The sequence below is a fragment of the Petromyzon marinus genome, chromosome 48 (genome assembly GCF_048934315.1).
Source record: "Petromyzon marinus isolate PM22_M1 ecotype Great Lakes invasive population chromosome 48, UKy_Petmar_22M1.pri1.0, whole genome shotgun sequence".
NCBI lineage: Eukaryota > Metazoa > Chordata > Hyperoartia > Petromyzontiformes > Petromyzontidae > Petromyzon > Petromyzon marinus.
This window is the reverse complement of record NC_133714.1, coordinates 11,577,724-11,605,645: the sequence shown is the minus strand read 5'-3', so window position 1 is coordinate 11,605,645 and position 27,922 is coordinate 11,577,724. Positions and strand designations below refer to the sequence as shown.

General features: G+C 54.2%; 1 protein-coding gene across 1 annotated transcript; it reads left to right on the top strand.

Moving 5' to 3' along the window:
* The first annotated feature begins 4,661 nt into the window (after positions 1–4,661).
* LOC116952781 (fibromodulin-like) lies at positions 4,662–27,922 on the top strand. Its single transcript, XM_032972407.2, has 7 exons — positions 4,662–4,804; positions 10,005–10,320; positions 14,981–15,142; positions 17,210–17,374; positions 18,432–18,557; positions 24,664–24,850; positions 26,388–27,922. The coding sequence occupies exons 2-7, from the start codon at positions 10,045–10,047 to the stop codon at positions 26,543–26,545; spliced, it is 1,074 nt and encodes a 357-aa protein (XP_032828298.1). The 5' UTR covers positions 4,662–4,804; positions 10,005–10,044; the 3' UTR covers positions 26,546–27,922.

The window sequence follows — 27,922 nt, the reverse complement described above, 5'->3', positions numbered from 1 at the left end:
CAGCGAACCGTGTCTAGTTATGCCATAGCGTGGTTAGTTGGGCATTCGAGCATAGGTTGTGTTATGTTGCACATTGGTTTCGAATAAATAGTGTTGCTCCCAAGTTAACGTCTGTGACTCAGTTGGACTCACTACACCCGCAAGAGTACAGGTACCAGGTGGTGCATCGCAACGGGACAAGACACGCCAACGCAGACACATTGTCCCAGCTGATGCCCTTGTGCATGCAGCATAGGTGCGGCACGCTGCAAGGAGGCAATGCCGGAGGGAATGGTCATTGCTCCCATGCAGAGGGCGCACAGGGTGAGTTCCAGCTGACTGACCATGACCTGGGGCTAACCTTGGACAATTGGAGACGTCTACAGCAGGAGGTGGCCCCCCCTGCGAGCGCTACGTGCATCAGCGGAGGTAGGGGGGAGGAGTATGTCATATGGGAGGACCTCCTCATGGGATTGGACCCGGCGGGACGCCGGCGATGCCTGGTGGTTCCGGAGTCGCTGCGTCGACAATTGGTCATGAAAGTGCACTACCGCCAGCTGATACACCTGGCTGGGCAGAGGACCCTGGCCAGGCATGACCGTTGTTGACATGCACCGATGGGTCACAACCTGCGTCGAATGCGAGCTGCGGAAGCCACCTCCCCAGGTAACCCGGGCACCCCTGCAGTTAATCACTGTAACTAGAGTCAATGAATTGGTCACGTTGGACATCCTGGAACCGCTGCCGGTCACGTCACGGGGAAATAAATACCTGTTGGTTGGAGTCGATTACTGTATGAGGTGGCCGATGGCGTGGGCCCTCCCGGATCAAACAGCACAGACCGTTGCCGATGCCTTCATGGGGGGCTATGTTCTTGATAAGGGGGCACCGGAGCAGTTGCTCATGGATCAAAGCAAGAATTTCTCTTCGCAGGTACTAAAGGATGTCTGCTCTATCCTGGGCACTAAAAAGGTCCGAACATCTCCGTATCATCCCCAGACCAATGGGATAGTGGAGCGGCATACAGGATGGCCCCGCATGCAGCGACGGGATTCTCGCCATTTTTCCTAATGTACGGACGGGATCCCGTTCCACCTATTGAGGTGCAGCTGACGGACATTCCCGCGAGAGCCAACGCATGGCCAAAGGCACTAAAGACCTCCCTCATTTATTTGAGGGAGGCCTGCCAAGCAGCCCAAGGCCGCATCGGCCACCAGCCAAGGGAGCAATGTATAGATACGAGAGAGGACAGTGACAGCCAAGCCCTTTAAAGTCGGGGACCAGGCATGGCTACACTGTCCTCAGAAGCCAGTCGGCCTCTCAACGAAGCTGCACCGACCCTGGAAAGGGTCGATCAAGGTCATTAAAGCACTCCGACCGCAGTGTGTCCAGGTCCAACTGGGTAAGCGACGATGGTTTGTGCACCCCACCCGCCTTAAGCCAAACGTCTCTCCACCTCCATCACCACCATCGTCACCGTCATCATCATCACCCCTACCCGGGCCAAGGTCACCGGCCACCACTCGCCAACCAGCAGAGAGTTCGGTGCCCTGTGTTCCCTTGTCACCTACAGCACCCCATGTGAGGCCTGACGGAGAGGCAGCACGACCGGGGGCCGCGGGGGCTGGAGAGACGGCAGCACCGGATAAGGCGACACCGGCGCCACTGAACCGGGGATCCCGACGAGAGGACCTCCGATGGAGGAAGCCGCCGCGGTCATCTGCAGCCTGTGGATGTCCGGGCTGTTACGGGGCTCTGGCTGGAGACCCAAACAGACCATTCAATTGATGTGTTTTATTAAATTGTATGGTTGTGGGGGGTTAACGGCTGTTGTCACTGTAAGTGGCGGGGGGGGGCTCATGGGGAGACTGAAATGGTCGATGGGGTAGGCAGAACCGAGGACTTTTTTTCCGGGGGGGGGGGTGACGTAAGGGATGTCAGGGGTAGGGTTCCCACCAAAAGGAGGGGGACAGTGGGACAGTGACAGTGGAAGGGGGAGGAGCAGGTGAGGAGATATAAGAGAGGAACTGGCAGGAAAAGTGGGGAGAGAAGGCTGGGGATGAGGTGGACTGGGGGAAGAATAAAAGACGAACCGGCTTGCAACCTTATGTCGGCTCTCCTTTACAATTGTATAGGATGGCTAACATTGTGTTGAGGAGTTCCTGACAACGACTCGGAGAGGGCTTGAAGGTAAGGGCTTTCGTCAAAGGTTTATTATAGTATATTACAATTACACAAAGGGTGTGACAACTTCCCAGGGGTTAGGGGTCCTACACGAAGTCCTGGTCCAGCCCGGCTAGCTCCGGTCTCTCTCCCTCGAGTCGGATGGGGGCACTAGCCAACCCCACCGACCGGGAAGAGCAGCACCTCCTACGGCTACCACCGGCTTGACTCCTGACTCTCGTCGATCCCTCTCTACCCCTGGTTCCCTCTCCACCCTTCTCACTCTACCCGTTCCCACAGTGACCCCGTTTTCGTCACGGGGTCCCCCTTAAATACTAGAGGAGACATGACGTCATCGAGCCGCCCAGCGCGCATGACGCCACGTTCCGTGACGTCATCGCACTGGACGGCACACATGACGTCACGTCCCCATTTTACTCCTCTACAATTGTATAGGGTGGTTAACATTGCATAAGGTGGCTAACTTTATATAGGGCGGTTAACATTGTATAGGATGGTTAACATTGTATAGGGTGGTTAACATTGCATAGGGTGGCTAATATTGTATAGGATGGTTAACATTGTATAAGATGGTTAACATTGCATAAGGTGGCTAACTTTATATAGTGTGATTAACATTGTAGCCGCTAACCGTATGCAAAACCCGGTTAAAACCGGTTTTCGGTTTGTCCTAGGTATGTTGTTGTTGTTGATGTAAACCTAGGATGGGATGGTGCTGTTGATGATGTTGTAGTAGTACGTTAAACTGATGATGTAAAACGTAATACTGATGATGATGTAGACGCCTTTATGATGGGATGCTGATTATGCCGATGATATGGATGTAGAAGCTATGATGATGATGATGTAAGAATAACGATGGTGATGTAGGAGGAGCGTTGGGGATGATGATGCCGAAGCGGTGGTGATGATGATGATGGATTGAGCGTGATTCACAATGGAGGAGTGTGGGAGCGAGGGAGGGAACGCGTCTCTAACCAGATCCACGTGGCCCCCTCCCCCGCCAGGCATCGGACCCCTTTGAAGGGATCGTGGCACCCCGGGGTTAAGGGGTCACCAGGTCCCAGGGGTCTCAGGGGTCGGGCTGAAGGGGGTAGGGGGGGGTGTCTGTTTGAAGGTGAAATGCTCTGCCGTGTGTCTGTGTGGGGAGCGGTGGCGCAGCGGTTAGCGGCCACCTGAGTTCAGAATCAGAATCACGGCCAACAGCAGTGACGATTACCCTGGGCCTCCACTGGGTCGACACAGCCTCAAATCAGTACCTTGTGCGGTGTGTAAACGTCGTCACTGGTGAGACAACGGCGGCCGGGCGTCTTGTTGACCACTCACCCCCCTTGCGTGCCATGCCAGCCTTCATATGTGCTCACTGTTCCGGCATTCATAGGTGCTGTTAGCAAGCACCTATGAAGGCCGGCACTAGACAGGTGATCTGTGTGTGTGTAAAGGTACGAGTGTGTTTATGTGTGTACGTAACCGTGTATCTGCGTAATGCTGTGGAAGCTACCTGGTCTTTCGCTCCACACGAAGCGTCGGGTCTTCTCGACCACAGTCATGCCGTCCCTTCTCTATGCTTTTGAAACGTGGACCCCTCTATTGGAACATCTGCGCCGGCTATAAACCTTCAGGCTGGCCTGCCTTCAATCCATCCTGGGTTTAACCAGGCTAGATTGTGTGAGGAGCTCACAAATCCTTGAAAGATCTGGACAAAGTCCCATCAGTGAGCTCCTCCTGCAGACAAGCCTGCATTGGCTGGGTCATGTAGCCCGCATGCCCAGCCACCGCATGCCGAAACAGATTTTGTTTGCCCAGATAGAGGGGGCTAAACGGGCACGACACGGGCTGGAGAAAAGATGGACTTACGCGGTACGGGAGCATGTGGATCAGAGTGAACTTGTCAATTACTGGTACCAGCGGTGTCATGATCAGCCTCTATGGAGGAGGCTCGTTGAAAGACGCTACTTAACAGTTGGAGGCAGTCGCCCTCAGCAACAACGGAGGGCAAAGGAGCCACGCTCACAACGAGCGGAGAGCCGGGTGTCTAAAACGCAGCAAATTGGCACAGTAGGGTGAAGAGGTGGTGCATCTGCCAGTCATCTCAGTCACCTAACCCATGGCACCTGGGTTAGTCGCGTGACCTCCTGCCTTGGACACCGCACGTGATGACCTCAAAGTGCACCCAGCCTGGCACAAGCACCGTGGTGATACCACCACCACTCATTGGCGATCGGCATTTGTTGTTGCTGCAAACACGTATGCACGTGTTTGTGTGTGTGTGCCGGTACACGCGTGTTTGTGTGTGTGTGCGTGTACACACGTGTATGTGTGTGTGTGTACACACGTGTATGTGTGTGTGTGCGTGTACACACGTGTATGTGTGTGTGTGCGTGTACACACGTGTATGTGTGTGTGTACGTGTACACACGTGTATGTGTGTGTGTGCGTGTACACACGTGTATGTGTGTGTGTCTTTGTGTGTGTGTGTTCACATACCTCGCGTATTCCCTATCCCGGACTGGGGGAGGGGCAGGGTGTGGGGGGGGGTCTCATTATTGCTCAGGGGTCACAGGACACGTGACAGACTTGAGAGCGAGAGAGGAGAGAGCCGAGCAGAGCGAGAGACGGGAGAGAGACGACAGCAACAGAGGTAAGGGCACCCAGAGACAGAGACCGAGACCCAGAGACCGAGACCCAGAGACTGAGACCCAGAGACTGAGACCCAGAGACTGAGACCCAGAGACCGAGACCCAGAGACTGAGACCCAGAGACCGAGACCCAGAGACAGAGACCCAGAGACTGAGACCCAGAGACTGAGACCCAGAGACTGAGACCCAGAGACCGAGACCCAGAGACCGAGACCCAGAGACCGTGACCCAGAGACCGAGACCCAGAGACAGAGACAGAGACCCAGAGACTGAGACCCAGAGACTGAGACCCAGAGACAGAGACTGAGACCCAGAGACAGAGACAGAGACCCAGAGACAGAGACCCAGAGACTGAGACCCAGAGACTGAGACACAGAGACTGAGACCCAGAGACAGAGACCCAGAGACAGAGACCCAGAGACAGAGACCCAGAGACTGAGACCCAGAGACAGAGACCCAGAGACAGAGACCCAGAGACTGAGACCCAGAGACTGAGACACAGAGACTGAGACCCAGAGACAGAGACCCAGAGACAGAGACCCAGAGACTGAGACCCAGAGACCGAGAGACTGAGACAGAGACCCAGAGACCGAGACCCAGAGACCAGGTTGATGGTGGTGGTAATGATAATGATGGTGGTGATGAAGATGATGGTGGTGGTGGTGGTGATGAAGATGGTGATGATGGTGCGTATGTTGACATCGGTGATCATGATTGTGATGATGATGGTGGTGACGACGATGAATTTGGGAGTGATGAAGGTTTTGATGATGATGATCATGGTGGTGGTGAGGATGGTGGGGGTGGTAATGACGATGATGCAGACGGTGGTGACGATGGTGATGATGGTGAAGGTGATAATGATGATGATGGTGACGATGATCAACGCAAGTGACGATTATTTGAACGGGTCCTGGGCCTCCTCTAGGTCGACTCAGCCTGAAATGAGTACCTGGTGCGGTGTGTAAACATCGTCGGGCGTGGTGCTGACCACCCACCCCCTCGGGTGCCGTGCCGGCCTTCATCGGTGCTCGCTAACAGCACTTGCCCCAACAGTCTGTTAAGCCTATACGGGGGATCTCTGCCTCTGTCTTTGGTGATGTTAACCGCGTGCGTCGCTCGCAAGAGCGACGCACGCGGTTGCTGCAGCTGCTGCTAATGATGCCCCTGATGCTGTTGCTTCTCCGAGTGATGATATTGATGATGAATGTTGAACTTATTTCGCACTGTAGCCAACCGCGCCTGACGTCCCCTGCTCTCAGGAATCCATTGCGTTAACAACGGAACGCCTCTTGACCGCTCCATTCATTGGGACCTCTCGCTCCCATCTCTTAATCACAATATTAATTATTTACACTGCTAAAGCGCCTTGGAACCGGCGGTCATCAGACGGTGTACACAACAACAGCAGCCGCAATTCGCCACTAAGTGGCCGTGACGTCACCACGGCGCCTGTGCCAGGCTGGGTGCACTCCGAGGTCACGTGAAGTGTCGAAGGCTCGCTGCTGGCAGGTCACGGGACAGACCCAGGTGGTGTCATGGGGTTGACTGACTGAGATGAGTGGCCGATGCACCACCTGTGTCCCCCACTGTGCCAACTTGCTGCGTTTTAGTTAACCGGCGCTCCGCTTGTTGTTGTGAGCGTCGCTCCTATGCCAATCGTAAAACAAAAAGACAAAGATCCCTCGGATAGCCTTTCGCAGACTGTTGGGGCAAGTGCTGTTAGCGAACACTTATGAAGGCCGGCACGGTACATGAAGGGGTGGGTGGCCAACACCACGCCCGGCCGCCTTTGTCTCCCCAATGGCGATGTTTACTACACACCGCACCACGTACTCAATTGAGGCTGAGTCGGCCTAGGGGACGCCCAAGACCACTTCAGATAATCGCCACTGGTGGTGACTGCGAGCGGGAATCGAATCCGGGTGGCCAGGTTCGTAGCGCTGCGCGCTGACTGCTACACTACCGTACAACACACAGCAGACACACACACACAGGCACACACACAACAACAACAACCGCCATTCGCCACTAAGTGGCGGTGACGTCACCACGACGCTTGTGCCAGGCTATGTGCACCCTGAGGCCACGTGAAGTGTCGAACGTCCGCTGGCAGGAGGTCACGGGGCAGGCCCAGGTGCCACGGGTCGACTGAATGAGATGACTGGCTGATGCACCACCTGTGCCCCCTACTGTGGCAACCTGCTGTGCTTTAGCCACCCGGCGCTCCGCTCGTTGTTCTGAGCGTCGCTCCTCCGCCCTCCGTTGTTGTTGGAGGGCGACTGCCTCCAACTGCCCAGTAGCATCCTTCACGAGCCTCCTCCACAGAGGCCGATCTTGACACCGCTGGTACCAGTCATCGGCAAGTCCACTCAGCTCCACGTCCTCCTGTACCACATCACTCCATCTCTTCTCTAGCCCGTGCCGCGCCCGCTTAGCCCCCTCAATCCGGCCAAACAAAAGCTGTTTCGGCATGCGGTGGCTGGGCATGCGGGCTACATGACCCAGCCATCGCAGCCTTGCCTGCCGGAGGAGCTCACCGATGGGACCCTGCCCAGATCTTTCAAGGATTTGTGAGCTCCTCACACAATCCAGTCTGGTTAAACCCAGGATGGATCGTAGGCAGGCCAGCCTAAATGTTTCTAACCGGCGAAGATGTTCCATTAGGGGGGTCCACGTTTCGCAAGCGTAGAGAAGGGAGGGAATGACCGTGGCCGAGAAGACCTGAAGTTTAGTGCGGAGCGACAGACCAGGTAGCTTCCACACAGCGTTACGCAACCGATGAAAAGATATTGCCGCTCGACACACACACACACACGCAACCACACACACAGCAGGCACACACACAGCAGGCACACACACAGCAGGCACACACACAGCAGGCACACACACACGCACAGCAGGCACACACACACGCACAGCAGGCACACACACACGCACAGCAGGCACACGCACACGCACAGCAGGCACACACACACGCACAGCAGGCACACACACACGCACAGCAGGCACACACACACGCACAGCAGGCACACACACGCACAGCAGGCACACACACGCACAGCAGGCACACACACGCACAGCAGGCACACACACGAACGCACAGCAGGCACACACACGCACGCACAGCAGGCACACACACGCACAGCAGGCACACACACGCACAGCAGGCACACACACGCACGCACAGCAGGCACACACACGCACGCACAGCAGGCACACACACGCACGCACAGCAGGCACACACACGCACGCACAGCAGGCACACACACGCAGGCACACACACGCACGCACAGCAGGCACACACACGCACGCACAGCAGGCACACACACGCACGCACAGCAGGCACACACACGCACGCACAGCAGCCACACACACACGCACGCACAGCAGGCACACACACGCACGCACAGCAGGCACACACACGCACGCACAGCAGGCACACACACGCACGCACAGCAGGCACACACACGCACGCACAGCAGGCACACACACGCACGCACAGCAGGCACACACACGCACGCACAGCAGGCACACACACGCACGCACAGCAGGCACACACACGCACGCACAGCAGGCACACACACGCACGCACAGCAGGCACACACACGCACGCACAGCAGGCACACACACGCACGCACAGCAGGCACACACACGCACGCACAGCAGGCACACACACGCACGCACAGCAGGCACACACACGCACGCACAGCAGGCACACACACGCACGCACAGCAGGCACACACACGCACGCACAGCAGGCACACACACGCACGCACAGCAGGCACACACACGCACGCACACACACGCAGCAGACACAAAGACAAAGACCCCCCCCATATAGCCTTAACAGACTGTAGGGGGCAAGTGCTGTTAGCGAGCACCTATCAAGGCCGGAACGGTACACGAGGGGGTGGGTGGCCAGCACCACGCCCGACCGCCTTTGTCTCCCTAGTGGCAATGTTTACACACCGCACCAGGTACTCATTTGAGGCTGAGTCGACCTCGGGGAGGCCCGGGACCGGTTCAGATAATCGTCACTGGTGTTGGCCGTGAGCGGGAATCGAACCCGTGTTGGCAGGTTCATAGCGCAGCGCGCTAACCGCTACACTACCGCTCCCCACACACAGGCACACACAGCAGACGCAGGCACACCAGCAGGCACACACACACGCAGACACACACACACGCAGGCACACACACACAGCAGGTACACACACAGCAGGCACACACACACGCGCACACAGGCACACACAGGCACACACACACACGCAGACACACGCAGGAAACACACACGCAGACACACGCAAGCACACACACACAAGAAAATTCCTTTCATCTTAAGGCGCCATTTCGTCTTAAGGCGCCATTGGAATACAACCATGGGAGGGTTGTCGGCAGGGCAGCGAACGTCCAACGGACGTGAATTCCACATCCTGGGGGGGAGGGGGGGGGACCACAGGAGAAGAGTCCCGGTCACCCATCATCATCATCATCGTTGTACGGACACGTGGCCTGGCCACACACAGCCAGCAGCGCGTAACGAGCGGGGGGCAGGCGGGGGGGGGGGGGCCTTGCCCCTCCCCCCCTCAAGCTCTGCAACCCTCTACATATGAAGGTGTTAACGGCCAAATCATTGAGTGCTTTGACGTGTGGGAAAGATACCGGAGCACCCGGGGAGAGAGCACACGTGCGTGCGTGCGAGGGGGCAACACTCTATCCCCGAACAGATGGAACAGACGCAAGGCCTGCAGCTCCTCGACGCTCACGGCAAGGGAGTCTCACGACAGCCGTGTGCGATGGAGCGACCTTTAGCAGCGCCGGATGATTCCAGGCGGTGGCTCCACCACATGGTGGAGCTACCACCACCCATGCCGATGTCTTGCAAGGGCCTCCCTACCCCATACCCCCCCCCCCCCAAAGTAGTGGTTCTTCATTGCAAGGCTCGCGGTGGCCTGCAAGTGCGGCCCGCAGCAATACACAGCGTGTGGAAACACCCCCCCCCACCCACTCACCTCGTCGTCATCGTTGTGCTGCTGTGACGAACCCAACATTGGTTTCAAATGGAGTGGGGGCCCCTCCTCACACTACTGCCGATGTCTTGTCGGCGAAAGTGCCCCCCCCCTCACCCTCTCTGACAATGAGTGGGGGAGGACACTGCTCCAAAGGGACCCCCCCTGTACCCATCCCCGTCTCGTGCAGGGACCTCGCGTGCGTCACTGACAGCGTCAACTCAAGAGCAATGGCTCGCCCGGGCTCCCCGTTCTGGCAGCTCGCCCGAGTGGCGCCTCTCCTGCTGCTGCTGGTGGCAGTGGTGGGGACGGCGTCCGGCCTCCACTACTACCGACCCCGGCAGGAGGGGGGGGACCCTGCCCCGCTGCAGGGGGGCACGCCGCAGGGGGACTGCCCCGCTGAGTGCGAGTGCCCGGCGCGCTGGCCCGAGTCCCTCTACTGCGACGGTCGCGGCCTCAAGGTGATGCCGCCCATCCCGGCGAGGATCCGCTTCGCGTTCTTCCAGGTGAGTGAGAAACGGGTCCCTTTAAGAAGTGGGTACCCTTTAATAGAGGGGTACCCTTTAAGAGATGGGTACTCTTTAAGAGGCGGGTCCCTTTAAGAGAGGGGTCCCTTTAAGAGGCGGGTCGCTTTAAGAGGCGGATCGCTTTAATAAACGGGTCCCTTTAAGAGTCGGGTCCCTTTAAGAGCCAGGTATCTTTAAGAGACATAGTTCATAGTTAATTTATTTGGTATAGCCCTGTGAGCCATTCGGCTCTTGAATCGGGTGCAACCGCAACAAACAAAAAACATGAACAAGAAAACATCTTAAAGTGATTATGTGACTGTGCAAACAGAAAATACAGGAAAAAATATCAAAATTTTCCTGAAATAGCACCGTACACCAACGCTGTGTGCAAAAATCCCAGTGGGATGCAAGTCAAATAACAACAACAACCACAAGACAACTAAGATTAAGGCCATCAGTCTAACTCCGTACTACAATAAACAAAAACATGGCCAAAACAAAAAAAACCTTTTCGAAATCACCAAAATAAAAGCCATAAATCCAATGTAACAGTGATCATAGGGACTGTGACCGAATTTTTAACAATAAACTACATAAATAAATTATAACACCAAACCCTAGAGCCATATTTTAGGCCACTGAATAGCAGTGGCAGCCAGGGTTGTACAACTCCTCTAGAGCAGTTTTGAGTGAAGATCTCATAGGTAGTGATTCAAGTTGCAGTTTATTGGCAATAGCATTCCAGACCCTGGGGGCATCAATAGCAAAGGCCCTTCCTCCAGTTTTTGTACGGCAATAGGGAATGTGAAGCTGGTAAATGAGCGAAGACCTGAGGTCAAATTTGTTCTTTGAAACAGAGAGAAGATCCAGTAGGTAGTCTGCGGAACTTTTTGTAAGTACATCGTGAATAAATGAGATCTGGTGCACAAGCAGTCGAACATTAAGAGATGTTAAGTTTGACCCAATGTAGACAGATCCCTTTAAGAGGCGGGTCCCGTTAAGAGACGCGTCCCTGCAAGATATGTCTCCTTAAGGCATAGACTGTACCTTAAATAGTCGACTCCTTTAATACATTTTCCTTTCAGAGATGCGTCTCTTTGAGAGGCGGGTTCCTTTAAGACTTGTATATTTACGAGAAGGATCCCTTTAAGGGCCGTTCATAAATGACGTCACGCGATTTTGGACGATTTTTGACTTCTCCCCTCGTCACACGGCGTCACAAAAAGTCAGGCCCCCCCTCAAATATGACGTCACAAAGCTCTACCCCCCCCCCCCCCCAGATATAAAACATGATTCAAATCGCTTTAAACTATTATCATTGTAGTGCGTATTTAATGTGGCGCTGCACTCTGATGTTGAGGGAGAAAACATTTATTAAAAAGTCAATTTAATTAAGTAGAACGTGTTGTCACACATACAAATGTCTGACCCCCCCCCCCTCCCAGGTGCGTGACGCCATTTATGGACGGCCCCTTAAGAAGTGGGTAGGCAAGAGCCCCTTTAAGAGACAGGTCCCTTTCATAGATTGGTCAGAGACGGGTAAAAGGGGGGCACTTTGAGAAACAGGGCCCTTGAAGAGACGGCTAACTCCAAGAGAGGGGTTAAGAGAAGGGTCCCTTTAAGATACAGGTCCCTTTAACGGACTGGAAAGAGAGGCACCTTTACAATGGAACAGGTGCAGCCAAGCGCTGTCAGCCGGGTCTGTGACTTGATGAGTGAGCAACATGGTGAGTGACTGGGCGAGTGAGCGACATGGTGAGTGACTGGGCGAGTGAGTTACATGGTGAGTGACTGGGTGAGTGAGCGACATGGTGAGTGACTGGGTGAGTGAGTTACATGGTGAGTGACTGGGTGAGTGAGCGACATGGTGAGTGACTGGGCGAGTGAGTGACATGGTGAGTGACTGGGTGAGTGAGCGACATGGTGAGTGACTGGGCGAGTGAGTGACATGGTGAGTGACTGGGTGAGTGAGCGACATGGTGAGTGACTGGGCGAGTGAGTGACATGGTGAGTGACTGGGTGAGTGAGCGACATGGTGAGTGACTGGGCGAGTGAGTGACATGGTGAGTGACTGGGTGAGTGAGCGACATGGTGAGTGACTGGGTGAGTGAGCGACATGGTGAGTGACTGGGCGAGTGAGTTACATGGTGAGTGACTGGGTGAGTGAGCGACATGGTGAGTGACTGGGCGAGTGAGTGACATGGTGAGTGACTGGGTGAGTGAGCGATGGTGAGTGACTGGGTGAGTGAGCGACATGGTGAGTGACTGGGCGAGTGAGTTACATGGTGAGTGACTGGGCGAGTGAGCGACATGGTGAGTGACTGGGCGAGTGAGTGACATGGTGAGTGACTGGGTGAGTGAGCGACATGGTGAGTGACTGGGTGAGTGAGCGATATGGTGAGTGACTGGGTGAGTGAGCGACATGGTGAGTGACTGGGCGAGTGAGTGACATGGTGAGTGACTGGGTGAGTGAGCGACATGGTGAGTGACTGGGTGAGTGAGCGATATGGTGAGTGACTGGGCGAGTGAGTGACATGGTGAGTGACTGGGTGAGTGAGCGACATGGTGAGTGACTGGGTGAGTGAGCGATATGGTGAGTGACTGGGTGAGTGAGCGACATGGTGAGTGACTGGGCGAGTGAGTGACATGGTGAGTGACTGGGTGAGTGAGCGACATGGTGAGTGACTGGGTGAGTGAGCGACATGGTGAGTGACTGGGTGAGTGAGCGATATGGTGAGTGACTGGGCGAGTGAGCGACATGGTGAGTGACTGGGTGAGTGAGCGACATGGTGAGTGACTGGGCGAGTGAATGACATGGTGAGTGACTGGGTGAGTGAGCGACATGGTGAGTGACTGGGTGAGTGAGCGACATGGTGAGTGACTGGGCGAGTGAGTGACATGGTGAGTGCCTGGGTGAGTGAGCGACATGGTGAGTGACTTGGCGACATGGTGAGTGACTGGGCGAGTGAGTTACATGGTGAGTGACTGGGTGAGTGAGCGACATGGTGAGTGACTGGGTGAGTGAGTGACATGGTGAGTGACTGGGTGAGTGAGCGACATGGTGAGTGACTGGGTGAGTGAGTGATATGGTGAGTGACTGGGTGAGTGAGCGACATGGTGAGTGACTGGGCGAGTGAGTTACATGGTGAGTGACTGGGTGAGTGAGCGACATGGTGAGTGACTGGGCGAGTGAGTGACATGGTGAGTGACTGGGTGAGTGAGTGACTGGGCGAGTGACGTGGTGAGTGAGCGACCGAGTGAGGAACTCGGCACGTGAATAACCGGGTCAGCATCGGGTGAGTGGATAAGTGTGGGTGTGTAAATAGGTGACCGGGTGAGTGATCAGGTAAGCGGTTGAGTGAGTGACTGGGCGAGTGGTTTTGTGATTGACTGGGAACGTGGGTGACTGGGGAGCTGGACCGGTACCGCCTGGGACCTCTGTGATCTACAGGAGGTTCCGCTGGACCGGTTCTGGCTCCAATCACGACGAGGGGTGGAACAGTCTTCCAGAGCAGGGTAATGTCGTGACAGGCTCGCCATCCCATCGACGGGAGGCGATGAACGGTGGTGGTGGCGGGGGTGGCTTACACCCCCCCCGCCCCACCGAAGATGAACATCCCAGGTGCTGGCTAAAGTTGCCCCTCGGGAGTCACCCTGTCAGGTGAATTTCATGCCTGAGTGGGCCATGATGGCGGCGATTGAGCTGAAGTTATTTAAAGGCGTGGAACAGATCAGCTGGGATTTAGATTTTTTTTTTGCAATCTTATTTATGCAGGGCTAAGTGCCCCAATGAGCTGCTGCGAGGCTCTATGTCACGGGCGCCCTGCGACGGTACAGACGTTGAGCAGCGCGGGTCTCGGTTACAATGGCAGGAGGCTGTAACGGAGTGATTTCAAATCGTCTGCGGGCGATCGCTGCTATGGCGCAGCCTTCTCGGACTTGGCCACCTTTGGGGGTTTGGCGGCCTTATTAAGGCCCTGACGGTAGGAGGCCGCTCGCCTTTCTGTGCAGCCCATGGGACTTGTAATCACCAACGCGCTCTTCCGGCATCGGCGCATTGACACAACATCGGTGATGCCCGCCGGGTCCGAGCAAGGACATCTGCTGGACTACATAGTGCCTGAACAGCAAATATGGGCCCATATCCTTGACACCAGGGCCTACTGTGGAGCCGATTTGCCCACTGACCATCGTCTTGCCATCTATAATATGCGCCTGCCCGATGCGGTACAGGAGGATGTGGAGCTGAGTGGACGTGCCGATGACCGGTACCAGCGGTGTCAAGATTGGCCTCTCTGGAGGTTTGTGAAGGACGCTGCTACTAGGCAGTTGGAGGCAGTCACCCTCCAACAATAGCGAGTGGAGCACCGAGTGACTAAAAACGCAATGAGTTGGCGCAGTGGGGGAGCACAGGTGGTGTGCATCTGCCAGTCATCTCAGTCAGTCAACCCATAGCACCTGGGTCTGTCCCGTGACCTCCTACCAGCAGCGAGCGTTCAACACTTCGCGAGGCCTCAAGGTGCACCTCGCCTGGCACAAGCGCCGTGACGATGTCACCGCAACTTAGGGGCGAATGGTGGTGGTTGTTGCTGTTGAGTGAATGGATGGGTGAGTGGGCTAGTGGGTGAGTGAGTGAGTGAGCAACAACTCTACGCAGGATAACCAGCTGGACGTGGTGCCGGAGGGTGCGCTGAGGAACGCCACGCGTCTGGCGTGGCTCGTGCTGCAGAGGAACCAGATCACTGAGCTGGACAGCGGAGCTCTCGCACGCCTCGGGGAGCTGCAGAGACTTTACCTCGACTTCAACAACCTCACCCAGGTGGCTCACCACCACCACCGCCAACGCTCACCAGCAACACTCACCACCAACAACAACACTAAGTGGTGGTGACGTCACCACGGCGCTTGTGCCAGGCCATGTTCACGTTGAGGCCACGTGCAGTGTCGAACGCCCGCGGGCAGGAGGTCACGGGGCAGACCCAGGTGCCACGGGTCGACTGACTGAGATGACTGGCTGGTGCACCACCTGTGCCCCCTACTGTGCTAACTTGCTGTGTTTTAGCCACCCAGCGCTCCGCTCGTTGTTGTGAGCGTCGCTCCTCCGCCCTCCGTTGTTGTTGGAGGGCGACTGCCTCAAACTGCCCAGTAGCGTCCTTCACGAGCCTCCTCCACAGAGGCCAATCTTGACACCGCTGGTACCAGTCATTGTCAAGTCCACTCAACTCCACATCCTCCTGTACTACATCACTCCATCTCTTCTCTAGCCCGTGCCGCGCCCATTTAGCCCCCTCTATACAGCTGAACAAAAGTTGTTTAGGCATGCGGTGGCTGGGCATGCGGGCTACATGACCCAGCCAATGCAGCCTTGCCTGCCGGAGGAGCTCACCGATGGGACTTTGCCCAAATCTTTCAAGGGTTTGTGAGCTCCTCACACAATCCAGCCTGGTTAAACCCAGGATGGATCGTAGGCAGGCCAGCCTAAATATTTATAACTAGCGAAGATGTTCTATTTGGGGGGTCCACGTGTCGCAAGCGTAAAGAAGGGAGTGCATGACTGTGGCCGAGAAGACCAAAAGCTTTGTGTGGAGCGACAGAAGAGGTAGCTTCCACACAGCTTTACGCAACCGATGAAAAGATAATGCCGCTCAACTGATTCAGAGTGAGACCTCTGCTGTCAAACCGGAGCCGGTCATGATCACACTACCCAGGTATTGGAAACTCTCCACTCTCTCCACAACTGCCCCATCACCAATTGGGAGTTGTGGGGGTGGAGTGTCTGATGTTACAAAATACCCAGGCAGGTGCGTAGTTTGGTGGGGCTGATGGTAAGGCCCCACCTCTTAGTGGCACGCTCCAGTTTCAGCAGCAGCACCTCCAACTCCTCCTCTGAGTGAGCAACAATTACCAGATCATCGGCATACATAACATGGTTGACCAATAGGGAGCCATCCCTTGACCAGACCCTGAAATCGATCAGCCTCCCATTGAATCTGTACCAGATGGAAATTCCTCCAGTACAGCCATCGAAAACTTCACGAACTACGTGGTCAAAATAGATGTTAAATAATGTGGAAGCCAGAGGACATCCTTGTCGCACCCCAAGGTGAACAGGGAATGACTCGGACTCCCAGCCACGTAGTTTTACCCGGGCCTGCCCACCATCATGAAGGTCCTTAATGATCGTGAGCAGGGGGTCAGGGACTCCAAAAGCACGAAGAACAACCTAGAGCCCAGGCCCACTGATGGTATTGTAAAGGAGAGCCAACACAAGGTTGCAGGGGGTTCGTCATTTATTCCTTTTCTCCTATCCCCACATGTCCCCAGCCGTCCCAATCTCGTTCCCGCCAACCAACCCTTCTTCCCGCCCATTCTCTCCCTTATATCTCCTCACTTGCTCCTCCCCCTCTCCTGTCACCGTCCCACTCCCCATCCTATTGGTGGGAATCCTTCCCCTAACACCCCTACAGTACCATAGGCCTTGACCAGGTCAATAAAGCAGAGATGTAGGTCTTGTTGGAATTCCTTACACCTCTGCTGTAGCAGACGGACTCATCAGGACCACCACTCATCACCACCACCATCACACTCACCATCATCACCATCGCAATCCACACCACCGCCACCACCACGACCACGATGGCACTCACCACCCACCATAACCGCCATCACACTCATCATCATCACCACCATCACACTTCTCACCACCATCGCACTCCTCGCCACCATCGCACTAACCATCATCGCCATCACAATCCTCATCACGACGGCCATCAACCGCTCACGCTCGCACAGCCCCGGTGACCCCTCTCCCCGACCCCAATGGCGACCGCCAACCCCCCGCCCCCTCCCCCCGCACCGCCCCCCCCCTCCCTCCCCGGGCCCCTAGGTACCCCCCTCCCTGCCGCCGTCCCTGCTAGACCTGCGCCTGGGCCACAACCGCATCACGTCTGTGGCAGGCGGCGCATTGGGAGCGCTGCACAACCTCACCTCACTGCTGATGCACAACAACCTCCTGGGAGAGGGGGGGCTCGGGGCCCTAGGGTCCCTCAAGGTGAGTGGGGGGGGGGGTGTGAGTGAGTAAATGGATGAGTGTCCCAGTGAGTGAGTTGGTGAGTGTCCTGGTGAGTGAGTGGGTATCTGTCTTGGTGAGTGAGTGAGTGAGCTGGTGAGAGTTTGGTGCGTGAGTGGATGGGTGAGTGAGTGGTGGGTGAGTGTCTCGGTGAGTGAGTGAGTGGGTTAGTGTCCTGGTGAGTGAGTGGGTATCAGGCTTGGTGAGTGAGTGAGTGAGCTGGTGAGAGTCTTGGTGCGTGAGTGGATGGGTGAGTGGTGGGTGAGTGTCTCGGTGAGTGAGTGAGTGGGTTAGAGTCCCGGCGAGTGAGTGGGTTAGTGAGCTGATGTGTGAGTGAATGCCTCAGTGAGTGCGTGAGTGTTTCGGTGAGTGAGTGGTGGGTGAGTGTCTTGGTGAGTGAGTGGGTGGGTTAGTATCTCGGTGAGTCAGTGAGTGAGTGAGGGCCCCCGTGAATGATTGGGTGAGTGTCCCGGTGAGTGAGTGGGGGAGTGTCTCGGTGAGTGAGTGGTTGAGTGACTCAGTGAGTGAGTGAATACCTCGGTGAGTGAGTGGTGGGTGAGTGAGTGTCTCGGTGAGTGAGTTGGTGTCTGTCCCGGTGAGTGAGTGGGTAAATGACTCGGTGAGTGAGTGTGTGAGTATCCCAGTGAGTGCATGAGTGTGTCGATGAGGGAGTGGGTGGGTGAGTGTCTCGGTGAGTGAGTGGGTGAGTGAGTAGTCCGTTGAGTGGTTGAGTAGGTGAGTAAGTGTCTGAGTGGGTGAATGAGTAGATGAGTGGGTGGGTGAGTGGCTGCGTGGGCGAGTGAGTGGCTGAGTAGGTGAGTGAATGGCTGAGTGGGCGAGGGAGTAGTTGAGTGAGTGGCTGAGTGGGTGAGTGAGTGGTTGAGTGGGTGAGGCGGTGAGTGAGTGGCTGAGTGAGTGAGTGGCTGAGTGGGTGAATGAATGGCTGCGTGGGCGAGGGAGTAGTTGAGCGAGTGGCTGAGTGGGTGAGTGAGTGGCTGAGTGGTTGAGTGAGTTGGTATTTGTATCCCCCCCACCCCAGTCTCTCCGTCGCTTGGATCTGTCGGGTAACGCGTTGCGGTCACTGCCCACGCCGCTGCCCGCGACTCTGCAGCAGCTCTACCTGGACCACAACCTTGTGCCCTCCATCCCCAGCGGCTTCCTCAAGGTCGGGGCACTCAACGGTCCCGGGCTTACGATTACCTCTTGCTGTCGTTAAGCTGATCAAACATATTTTATTGTAACCACATAAAGCCCACTGAGCTATTAGGCTCAACGAAGTGGCTTATCCATACTCTTTGGTTCTTTCGGTAAAGTTACGTAGATAGAAAATTATTAATAGATCGTGACGTTTCGATCACAACACAAGCAACCGTCTTCAGCTACTGAAACAAGGTCTTATATAGGCCTGAGATGGGTGCAGCCTCAGGGTAAGAGGGCGGGGCGAGAGATGGTCTGCCTGAGGCTGTGGAAGTTGCTATTGTATTGTGAGATATTAGCATATCAATGCACGAGCTTAGTATGCCGCAGCATCGGTGACTTGTCTCGTATGTCGCAGCATCGGTGACCGAGCGAGAAGGACATCCAGCCCGTCAATATAAAGACATCCAACCTAATAATGCAACTCAGAGAGTTAGCTAAAACATAGGAAAAATGGAAACATCACAGCAGGTTAAGACTTTACCTGGCTAATAACGTCTTTCCAATGATTGCTCAATTTGTACCCATCTTCTCGGTTGAAGTTGTGTCTGTGTTTATATATCTGGATGGATTCATGAACAAATCTCAATTTCGTGTGTGCCCACAGCGTTAAAACAATGATCCGCAACGGCAGAGGTATTGGTCCTCCCGTGCTTCAGATCTGCCTTGTGTTCGCGAACACGGTCCGAGACATGTCGTTTCGTTTCCCCAATGTAACGGCTGCCGCAGCCAAAACTGAGTTGGTAGACACCAGGGTATTGCATCTCAGGAATCACATCTTTTACAGATGGGATCAAATCACGGATTTTGTGTACTGTATTGAAACATAGCAGGGGTTACCAAAACGATTTTGGAAATCTTTTTGGTAACCCCTGCTATGTATGGCAAGGTGATGGTGTTGATTGGGTCCTCAGATGGTTGTCTCTCCATGGCTGGGAGACAGCTTTGTGGATTGCACGGTCAGAATATCCATTCATCCTGAGGGCTTGGTGTACGTACTCCAGATACTAGCTAGGCGGTGCTTGTTGGAGATGCAATGGGCCCTATGTTGTGGTGTTTTGATTAAGGAATACTTCTGTGCTGGGTGGTGGTGGGAGTCAGGCTTTAGATAGGCATCCATGTGGGTGGCTTTCCTGTAGACAGACTGTCCCAACGAACCACTGGCGATAAGGGAGAACCCATTGGGTACCCTCCTCTTGTTTGTAAAATGTACCATTCCAGGTGATGTAAGTATTGGTAAGGCAGTGGCTCACCAAATTTGGCACATCAGATTTCAGTCCCTTTTGGACCAGGTGTTCAATGATTGCAATGATGTCAGGCACAGGTACCTTGGTGAACAGAGAGACTACATCGAAACTTACAAGCAAATCATCTGGAGACAGTGCGGTGTCTTTGATTAGAGAAACCAAGTGAGCTAAGTTAAGTACAGCTGAGGTGGTCTTGCCAGTGAAAGGAAGCAAGGTCTCAGACAGAAATCGTGCCAGTTTGTAGGTGGGTGAGTTCATGGTGGAGACGATGGGATGGAGCGGTGTACATTATTTGTGGATTTTTGGAAGCCCATAAAATCTGGGTGGTCTAGCAACAGAAGGTTTTAGAGAGAGCAGCTTTGTTGGTTCGATTAGCGAAGTCGAGTTAGTGATGACATGTTGGTTTTCGTAACCGAGCGGTTGGTAGGATCTCTATTGATTTTGGTATAGCTACCATCCATACGCTTTTATCCATGATGACAGTGGCTTTGCCCTTGTCGTCTGAGAGGATGATAATATCATCTCTCTTTTTTAATTGAGCAAGTTCAAAACGCTCGTCTTTGCTGATGTTGCTAACGGGTTTCTTAGCGTGTTTGAGGATAGCAGCGATTTCAGATCTTGCCACGTCTGCCGGGATGTGTCCTAAGCCTTTGAGGGCTACGTCGACCTGGGCAATATCATCAACTGGGATGTGTCTAGGGGTAACTGCGAAATTCAAACCCTTTAGCTAGTAACGAATTTAAGGCTGTCGGAGATTGTGCTGTTACTCTGATTGATAACAATCTTGTTAACATCTAACTTTTTAATATGTGGATCAGGCTTCTTCTTAGACAGGAAGCTGAATTTAACAATCAGGTTAACTTTCAATTTGGCTGACATTGAAGCGGCAGAATAAACTATCATGTTGTCTACATGGTCCCAATCAAATGTAGACATTTTTTTTCTGTCAATGCTAAGTGAGATTGTAAGAGAGTCTTGTCTAAATTATCAAGTTCAAATCGGAGCAGTCTTATTCTCTCTGAGATTAGGGCTAGGCTAGCCCTGAACAAGATTGGTTTAGCATTAGGAGCAGAGACAGCAGCAGATGTGAGTGTCAAGGTGATCGGTATTACCTTGGTGTCGCGGCATCTCTTCAGAAAGGTCAAGTGAGCCTTCTTGTCTCGCAGTCTGTTAAAAGGTCTAACAGTTGTGTGAAAACCCTCCCCGTAGAGGCGGTTCAATCTTGATTTGAAGCTTTCGTTACTGCAGGAGTCCATACTCTTTGGTTCTTTCGGTAAAGTCACGTAGATAGAAAATTAATCATAGATCACGACGTTTTGATCGCAACACAAGCGACCGTCTTCAGGTGAGAGAGAGAAAGCTACTGAAACAAGGTCTTACAGTGAGGGAAAAAAGTATTTGATTCCCTACTGATTTTGTACGTTTGCCCACTGACGAAGAAATGATCAGTCTATAATTTTAATGGTAGGTTTATTTGAAAAATGAGAAACAGAATAACAACAACAAAATCCTGGCCACCAGGTTTGCACACATCTCAGGAGGGATTTTGTCCCACTCCTCTTTGCAGATCTTCTCCAAGTCATTAAGGTTTCGAGGCTGACGTTTGGCAACTCGAAGCTTCAGCTCCCTCCACAGATTTTCTATGAGATTAAGGTCTGGAGACTGGATAGGCCACTCCAGGACCTTAATGTGCTTCTTCTTGAGCCACTCCTTTGTTGCCTTGGCCGTGTGTTTTGGGTCATTGTCATGCGGGAATACCCATCCACGACCCATTTTCAATGCCCTGGCTGAGGGAAGGAGGTTCTCACCCAAGATTTGATGGTACATGGCCCCGTCCATCGTCCCTTTGATGCGGTGAAGTTGTCCTGTCCCCTTAGCAGAAACACACCCCCAAAGCATAATGTTTCCACCTCCATGTTTGACGGTGGGGATGGTGTTCTTGGGGTCATAGGCAGCATTCCCCCTCCTCCAAACACGGCGAGTTGAGTTGATGCCAAAGAGCTCCATTTTGGTCTCATCTGACCACAACACTTTCACCCAGTTGTCCTCTGAATCATTCAGAGGTTCATTGGCAAACTTCAGACGGGCATGTATATGTGCTTTCTTGAGCAGGGGGACCTTGCGGGCGCTGCAGGATTTCAGTTCTTCACGGCGTAGTGTGTTACCAATTATTTTCTTGGTGACTATGGTCCCAGCTGCCTTGATATCATTGACAAGATCCTCCCGTGTAGTTCTGGGCTGATTCCTCACCGTTCTCATGATCATTGCAACTCCACGAGGTGAGATCTTGCATGGAGCCCCAGGCCAAGGGAGATTGACAGTTCTTTTGTGTTTCTTCCATTTGCGAATAATCGCACCAACTGTTGTCACCTTCTCACCAAGCTGCTTGGCAATGGTCTTGTAGCCCATTCCAGCCTTGTGTAGGTCTACAATCTTGTCCCTGACATCCTTGGAGAGCTCTTTGGTCTTGGCCATGGTGGAGAGTTTGGAATCTGATTGATTGGTTGCTTCTGTGGACAGGTGACTTTTATACAGGTAACAAGCTGAGATTAGGAGCACTCCCTTTAAGAGTGTGCTCCTAATCTCAGCTCGTTGCCTGTATAAAAGACACCTGGGAGCCAGAAATCTTTCTGATTGAGAGGGGGTCAAATACTTATTTCCCTCATAAAAATGAAATCAATTTATAACATTTTTGACATGCTTTTTCTGGATTTTGTTGTTGTTACTCTGTCTCTCACTGTTAAAATAAACCTACCATTAAAATTATAGACTGATCATTTCTTTGTCAGTGGGCAAACGTACAAAATCAGCAGGGGATCAAATACTTTTTTCCCTCACTATATGTAGGCTTGAGATGGGTGCAGCCTCAGGGTAAGAGGGCGGGGCTAGAGATGGTCTGCCTGAGGCTGTGTAAGTGGCTATTGTATCAATAGAGATCCTACCAACCTTCTGCTGCTAAACCACCCAGATTTTATGGCCTTCCAAAAATCCACAAAGAAGGTACATGTCTCAGACTGTGTTCATGAACACAAGGCAGATCTGAAGCACGGTAGGACCAATACCTCTGCCGTTGCAGATCATTGTTTTAACGCTGTGGGCACACACTAAATTGATTTTTCCAAGACGAAGGTACTCTGCAAACCCTCATCAGAGATTTGTTCATGAAGCCATCCAGACATATATAAACACGGACACAACTTAAACCGAGATGGGTACAAATTGGGCAATCATTGGAAGGGTCTTTGCCGCGTCCACCTGGACGTGAACCCCCTCCCCCAGGGCCTGCTGCCCCACCTCGCCTCGACCTGCCCGGGACCCGAGCTCGTCTTCTGAAACCTGACCCCGAACTCGACCTTGGCTTTCACCTGAGATGACCGCACCCTGACCCCGACCCCGAATTCGACCTTGACATTCACCTGGGATGACCTCAATCTGACCCCGAACTCGACCTTGGCTTTCACCTGAATTGACCTCACCCTGACACCGAATTCGACCTTGACTTTCACCTGAGATAACCTCACCCTGACCCCGACCAAGTCTTAACCTGCTGTGATGTTTACAACCTTCCAACGATTTCAGCTGACTCTCCGAGTTGCATTATTAGGTTGGATGTCTTTGTATTGACAGCCGGGATGTCCTCGCTCAGTCACCGATGCTGCGACATACTAGGCAAGTCACCGATGCTGAGGCATACTAAGTTCGTGCATTGACATGCTAATTTCTCACAATGCAATAGCCACTTCCACAGCCTCAGTCAGACCATCTCTAGCCCCACCCTCTTACCTTGTTTCAGTAGCTTTCCCTCTCTCACCTGAAGATGGTCGTTTGTGTTGCGATCATAACGTCGCGATCTATTAATAATTTTCTATCCTGACCCTGACACCTGCTGTATATTTGGAGTTGTCTCTCAATGTGGTCATGTGGATTTTTCTCTGGGTCCCCACGGGTTTTCCCTACACATTTACCATTAACATCACGTGTTTAGAGTATTTGGCTGCGTTAATTTTGCACGTGATGGTAAGCCACTTCGTTGAGATATTATTTGTGATAGCCAGGTCGCTTCTGAAAAATAGCGATACTGTATAGCTGAAGTGGGCCAAATACTCTAAACACGTGATGTTGATTGTAAATGTGGAAGGAAAACCCAGAGACGTCGGAGAAAAATCCACGCAACCACCACGGTGAGAGAGTGCTGCAAACTCCAAATATACAGCTTGCATCAGGGTCGGGATCGAATCCACGACCTCCTGTATACCAGTTACGGCCAAGGTAGGATCAAGTAACGACCCGGGCCAAGGCCAGGGTCAGGGCCAGGCTCAGGACCAGGCCCAGGGTCAGTCTCTCTCGCAATGGGGCAACGCTGAGACTCTGGACGCGCGTTTTTTAGGCGTTCGGCTTGGAGTAGAGACCTCCGTCCAGCAGTGGACCACGGCCGTCCGGGGCCCACGCGCGTGGTGGCGCAGTACTGGGGCCCCACCACGAGGGAGCGCCACCACCACGGGGAAATTAAACGATGGGGTGGGGTGGGGGACCCGGCAGAGAGGGGCACCCATGATTTGGCCCCGATTGCGGGAGGATGGATGGTCCTCGTCATTATGAATGACCGCTTTCATCCCTGCCACTGACCTTGACCCCCAATCACCCAGGGTGTGTCTCAGTATCCGCGTGTCTACGCGCGATCCCACGTCTCCCCATCCCCACGTCTCCCCATCCCCACGTCTCCTCATCTCCACGTCTAATCTCCATGTCCCCATCGTGGCCACCCTCCCCCCGCCCCCCTCTATCTCTCCATCATGACCCACTGACGGGTGACCCCGGTACCCCCAGGCCTTGCCCGAGCTGCAGTACCTGCGCCTATCTCACAACGCCCTGGGGGGTGCCGAGATCCCGGGGGAGGCATTCAACTCCTCGGCCTCCCTCCTCGAGCTGGGCCTGAGCTTTAACAACCTGTCCCGCGTACCTGCCCTGCCCGCCTCCCTGCAGCACCTCTACCTGCAGGGCAACAGCATCCGCGGTGAGCGACTCGCACACTGTAACGGTCCACGTGCCCCTACATGTCACGTGCCCCACGTGCCCCCTATGAGCCACGTATCCCACACCCTGCGCCCTACGTGCTCCGTGTGACCCACGTGCCACCTACCCCACGCACCACGTGTGACCCACGTGCCACGCGCCCCACGTGCCCCGTGTGACCCACGTGCCACGCGCCCCACGTGCCTCGTGCCACGCGTCCTACGTGTCACGCGCCACGTGCCCCAAACCCGGCCCCCCAAGTGCCACACGTGTACCGCGTGTGGCGCATGGCACATTCGACGCGGTGATGATGTGAGTGGTAATTTACGATGATTCCATCTGGAAAGCCTCAGCGAGTCTCGAGACTCTCTGTCGAGAGGGTCCTGCCGACAGAAGTTGGTAGTAGGGGGCGATGCTGCTGCTGCTGCTGTGCGATCCCCATTGAGGCGCCACGGTGGCTAGGAGGGCGTGGGTTCGATCCCAACCCTTGATTCCTGCTGTATATATGGAGTTTGCGTGTCTCTCCCCGAGGTCCCGTGGATTTTTCTCCGGGTCCTCCGGTTTTTTCCTCCACATTTACAATCAACATCACGCGTTTAGAGTATTTGGCCACTGCTATACATTTCCACATGATAAGCCACTTTTATTGGGCTATCATTTGCGATAGCCAGGGCCGCTTCTGAAAAAGAGTTACGGAGCACAGTGGGCCTTGACCTGGTAAAAACACATTCCTGCGGAGGGAGCTGGTAGGAACGTTGGGTTGCTCGGTCAATGGCCAGGGTCAACGGCGGCACCACGTGGTGTATTCCACAAATATGCCCGACTGTGAGGGTGGGCACAAGCCGGCATGAGTAGTTTAAACGTTGAGTTGTATAAGGGCACCACGGGGTGATCAGCCCCTCCCCACCCAGCCCCTCCCCATCCAGCCCCACCCTCCCCACCCAGCCCCTCCCCACCCTCCCCACCCAGCCCCTCCCCACCCAGCCCCTCCCCACTCACCCCTCCCCACCCAGCTCCTCCCTCCCCACCCTCTCCTCCCCACCCAGCCCCTCCCTCCCCACCCAGCCCCTCCCCACCCTCCCCTCCCCACCCAGCCCCTCCCTCCCCACCCAGCCCCTCCCCACCCTCCCCTCTCCACCCAGCCCCACCCCTCCCATTTTTGGATGCACGACGGACGGACACAATAATCCCCTGTGGGCTGGTGTAACCAGGAGGTTCCTACCAGTATAATGTTGTTGTTATTATATTATTGGTTCTTTCGGTAAAGTCACGATGAAGGGAAACAATAAAATAATAATAATATATATATAAAACAATAAATGTTCTTGCCGTTGGTTTTCACACCTGATGACGACTGCTTGTGTTGCAGTCGAAACGTCGTGAGAATTTAATTGTTTTATATATATTATTATTTTATTGTTTCCCTTCAACGTGACTTTACCGAAAGAACCAAGAATATGAATCACTGCAGCCACGAAAGCTTTAAATCAAAAGTTGTTGTTGTTGTTGTCGTTGTTGTTCTTGTGCACGCCACCCAGAGCTGGACGCGCAGGCGCTGTGTGGGGGTGGTGGTGTAGTGGGGGGCCCCGGGGCCCCCCGCGGTCTTCGCCGCGTCCGCCTGGACGGGAACCCCCTCCCCCGGGGCCTGCTGCCCCACCTCGCCTCGGCCTGCCCGGGGCCCGAGCTCGTCTTCTGAGACGTGACCCCGGGACCTTACCCTGACCCCGAACTCGACATTCACCTGAGATGACCTCACCCGGACCTCGACCTGAGATGACCTCATCTTGACCTCGACCTTGGCATTCACTTGAGATGACCTCACCCTGACCCCGAACTCAACCTTGACATTCACCTGAGATGACCTCAATCTGACCCCGAACTCGACCTTGACATTCACCTTAGATGACCCCGAACTTGACCTTAAAATTCACCTGAGATGACCTCACCCTGACCCCGAACTCGACCTCGACATTCACCTGAGATGACCTCACTCTGACACCGAACTCGACCTTGACTTTCACCTGAGATGACCACACCCTGACCCCGACCTCGATCTTGGCATTCACCTGAGATTACCTCACCCTGACCCCGAACTCGACATTCACCTGAGATGACCTCACCTTGACCCCGACCTCGACCTTGATATTCACCTGAGATGACCTCACCCTGACCCCGAACTCGACATTCACCTGAGATGACCTCACCTTGACCCCGACCTCGACCTTAACCTGAGATGACCTCAATATGACCCCGAACTCGACCTTGACACTCACCTGATGACCCCGACTCTGAGATGACCCTGACCTTCACGCCGGCATTGACCCTGATGACAATGACCCGACCTAAGCCATGGCCTGCATTCAGCACAACCCTCCACCTATGAGCTCACCTTGACCCTGGCACTCTCCTACCTGGATGCTGGTCCATTGGTGGTCTTCTGAATCGTGACCCCGAGATGACCCTGCCTTCACGCTACCCCTCCTCCCCCCGAGCTGCCTTGACCTTGGCCGTGACCCCAGTTCCGGCGTCTCGTCGTGACCGTGTCGCCACGTGGACAGCGCTCGCGACTCAAATATAATCACCAGCAATAAACCCCCGCGTGCCCTTTGTGATGTTTATCATCATCATCGTCATCACCAGTAGCATCATGAGTATCAACAGCATCAATATCATCATCATCACCACAGCAAGATCGCCAGTTTCATCAGTAGCAGCAGCAACATCCGTATCATCATCATCAGCACCAGCATCGAGATCATCATCATCACAGCAACAAGATCGACAGTGTCATCAGCAGCAGCAGCATCGAGATCATCATCATCACAGCAACAAGATCGCCAGTATCATCAGCAGCAGCAGCAGCATCGAGATCATCATCACAGCAACAAGATCGCCAGTATCATCAGCAGCAGCAGCATCGAGATCATCATCATCATCACAGCAACAAGATCGCCAGTATCATCAGCAGCAGCATTGAGATCATCATCACAGCAACAAGATCGCCAGTATCATCAGCAGTATCGAGATCATCATCATCACAGCAACAAGATCGCCAGTATCATCAGCAGCAGCA

What these genes read in the sequence shown, in the direction of transcription:
- LOC116952781 (XM_032972407.2), top strand. Translation starts at nt 10,045, where the DNA reads ATGGCTCGCCCGGGCTCCCCGTTCTGGCAGCTCGCCCGAGTGGCGCCT. An exon ending in ACTTCAACAACCTCACCCAG is followed by an intron (nt 15,143 to 17,209) that starts GTGGCTCACCAC and finishes CCGGGCCCCTAG; the next exon opens with GTACCCCCCTCCCTGCCGCC. An exon ending in GCAGGGCAACAGCATCCGCG is followed by an intron (nt 24,851 to 26,387) that starts GTGAGCGACTCG and finishes CACGCCACCCAG; the next exon opens with AGCTGGACGCGCAGGCGCTG.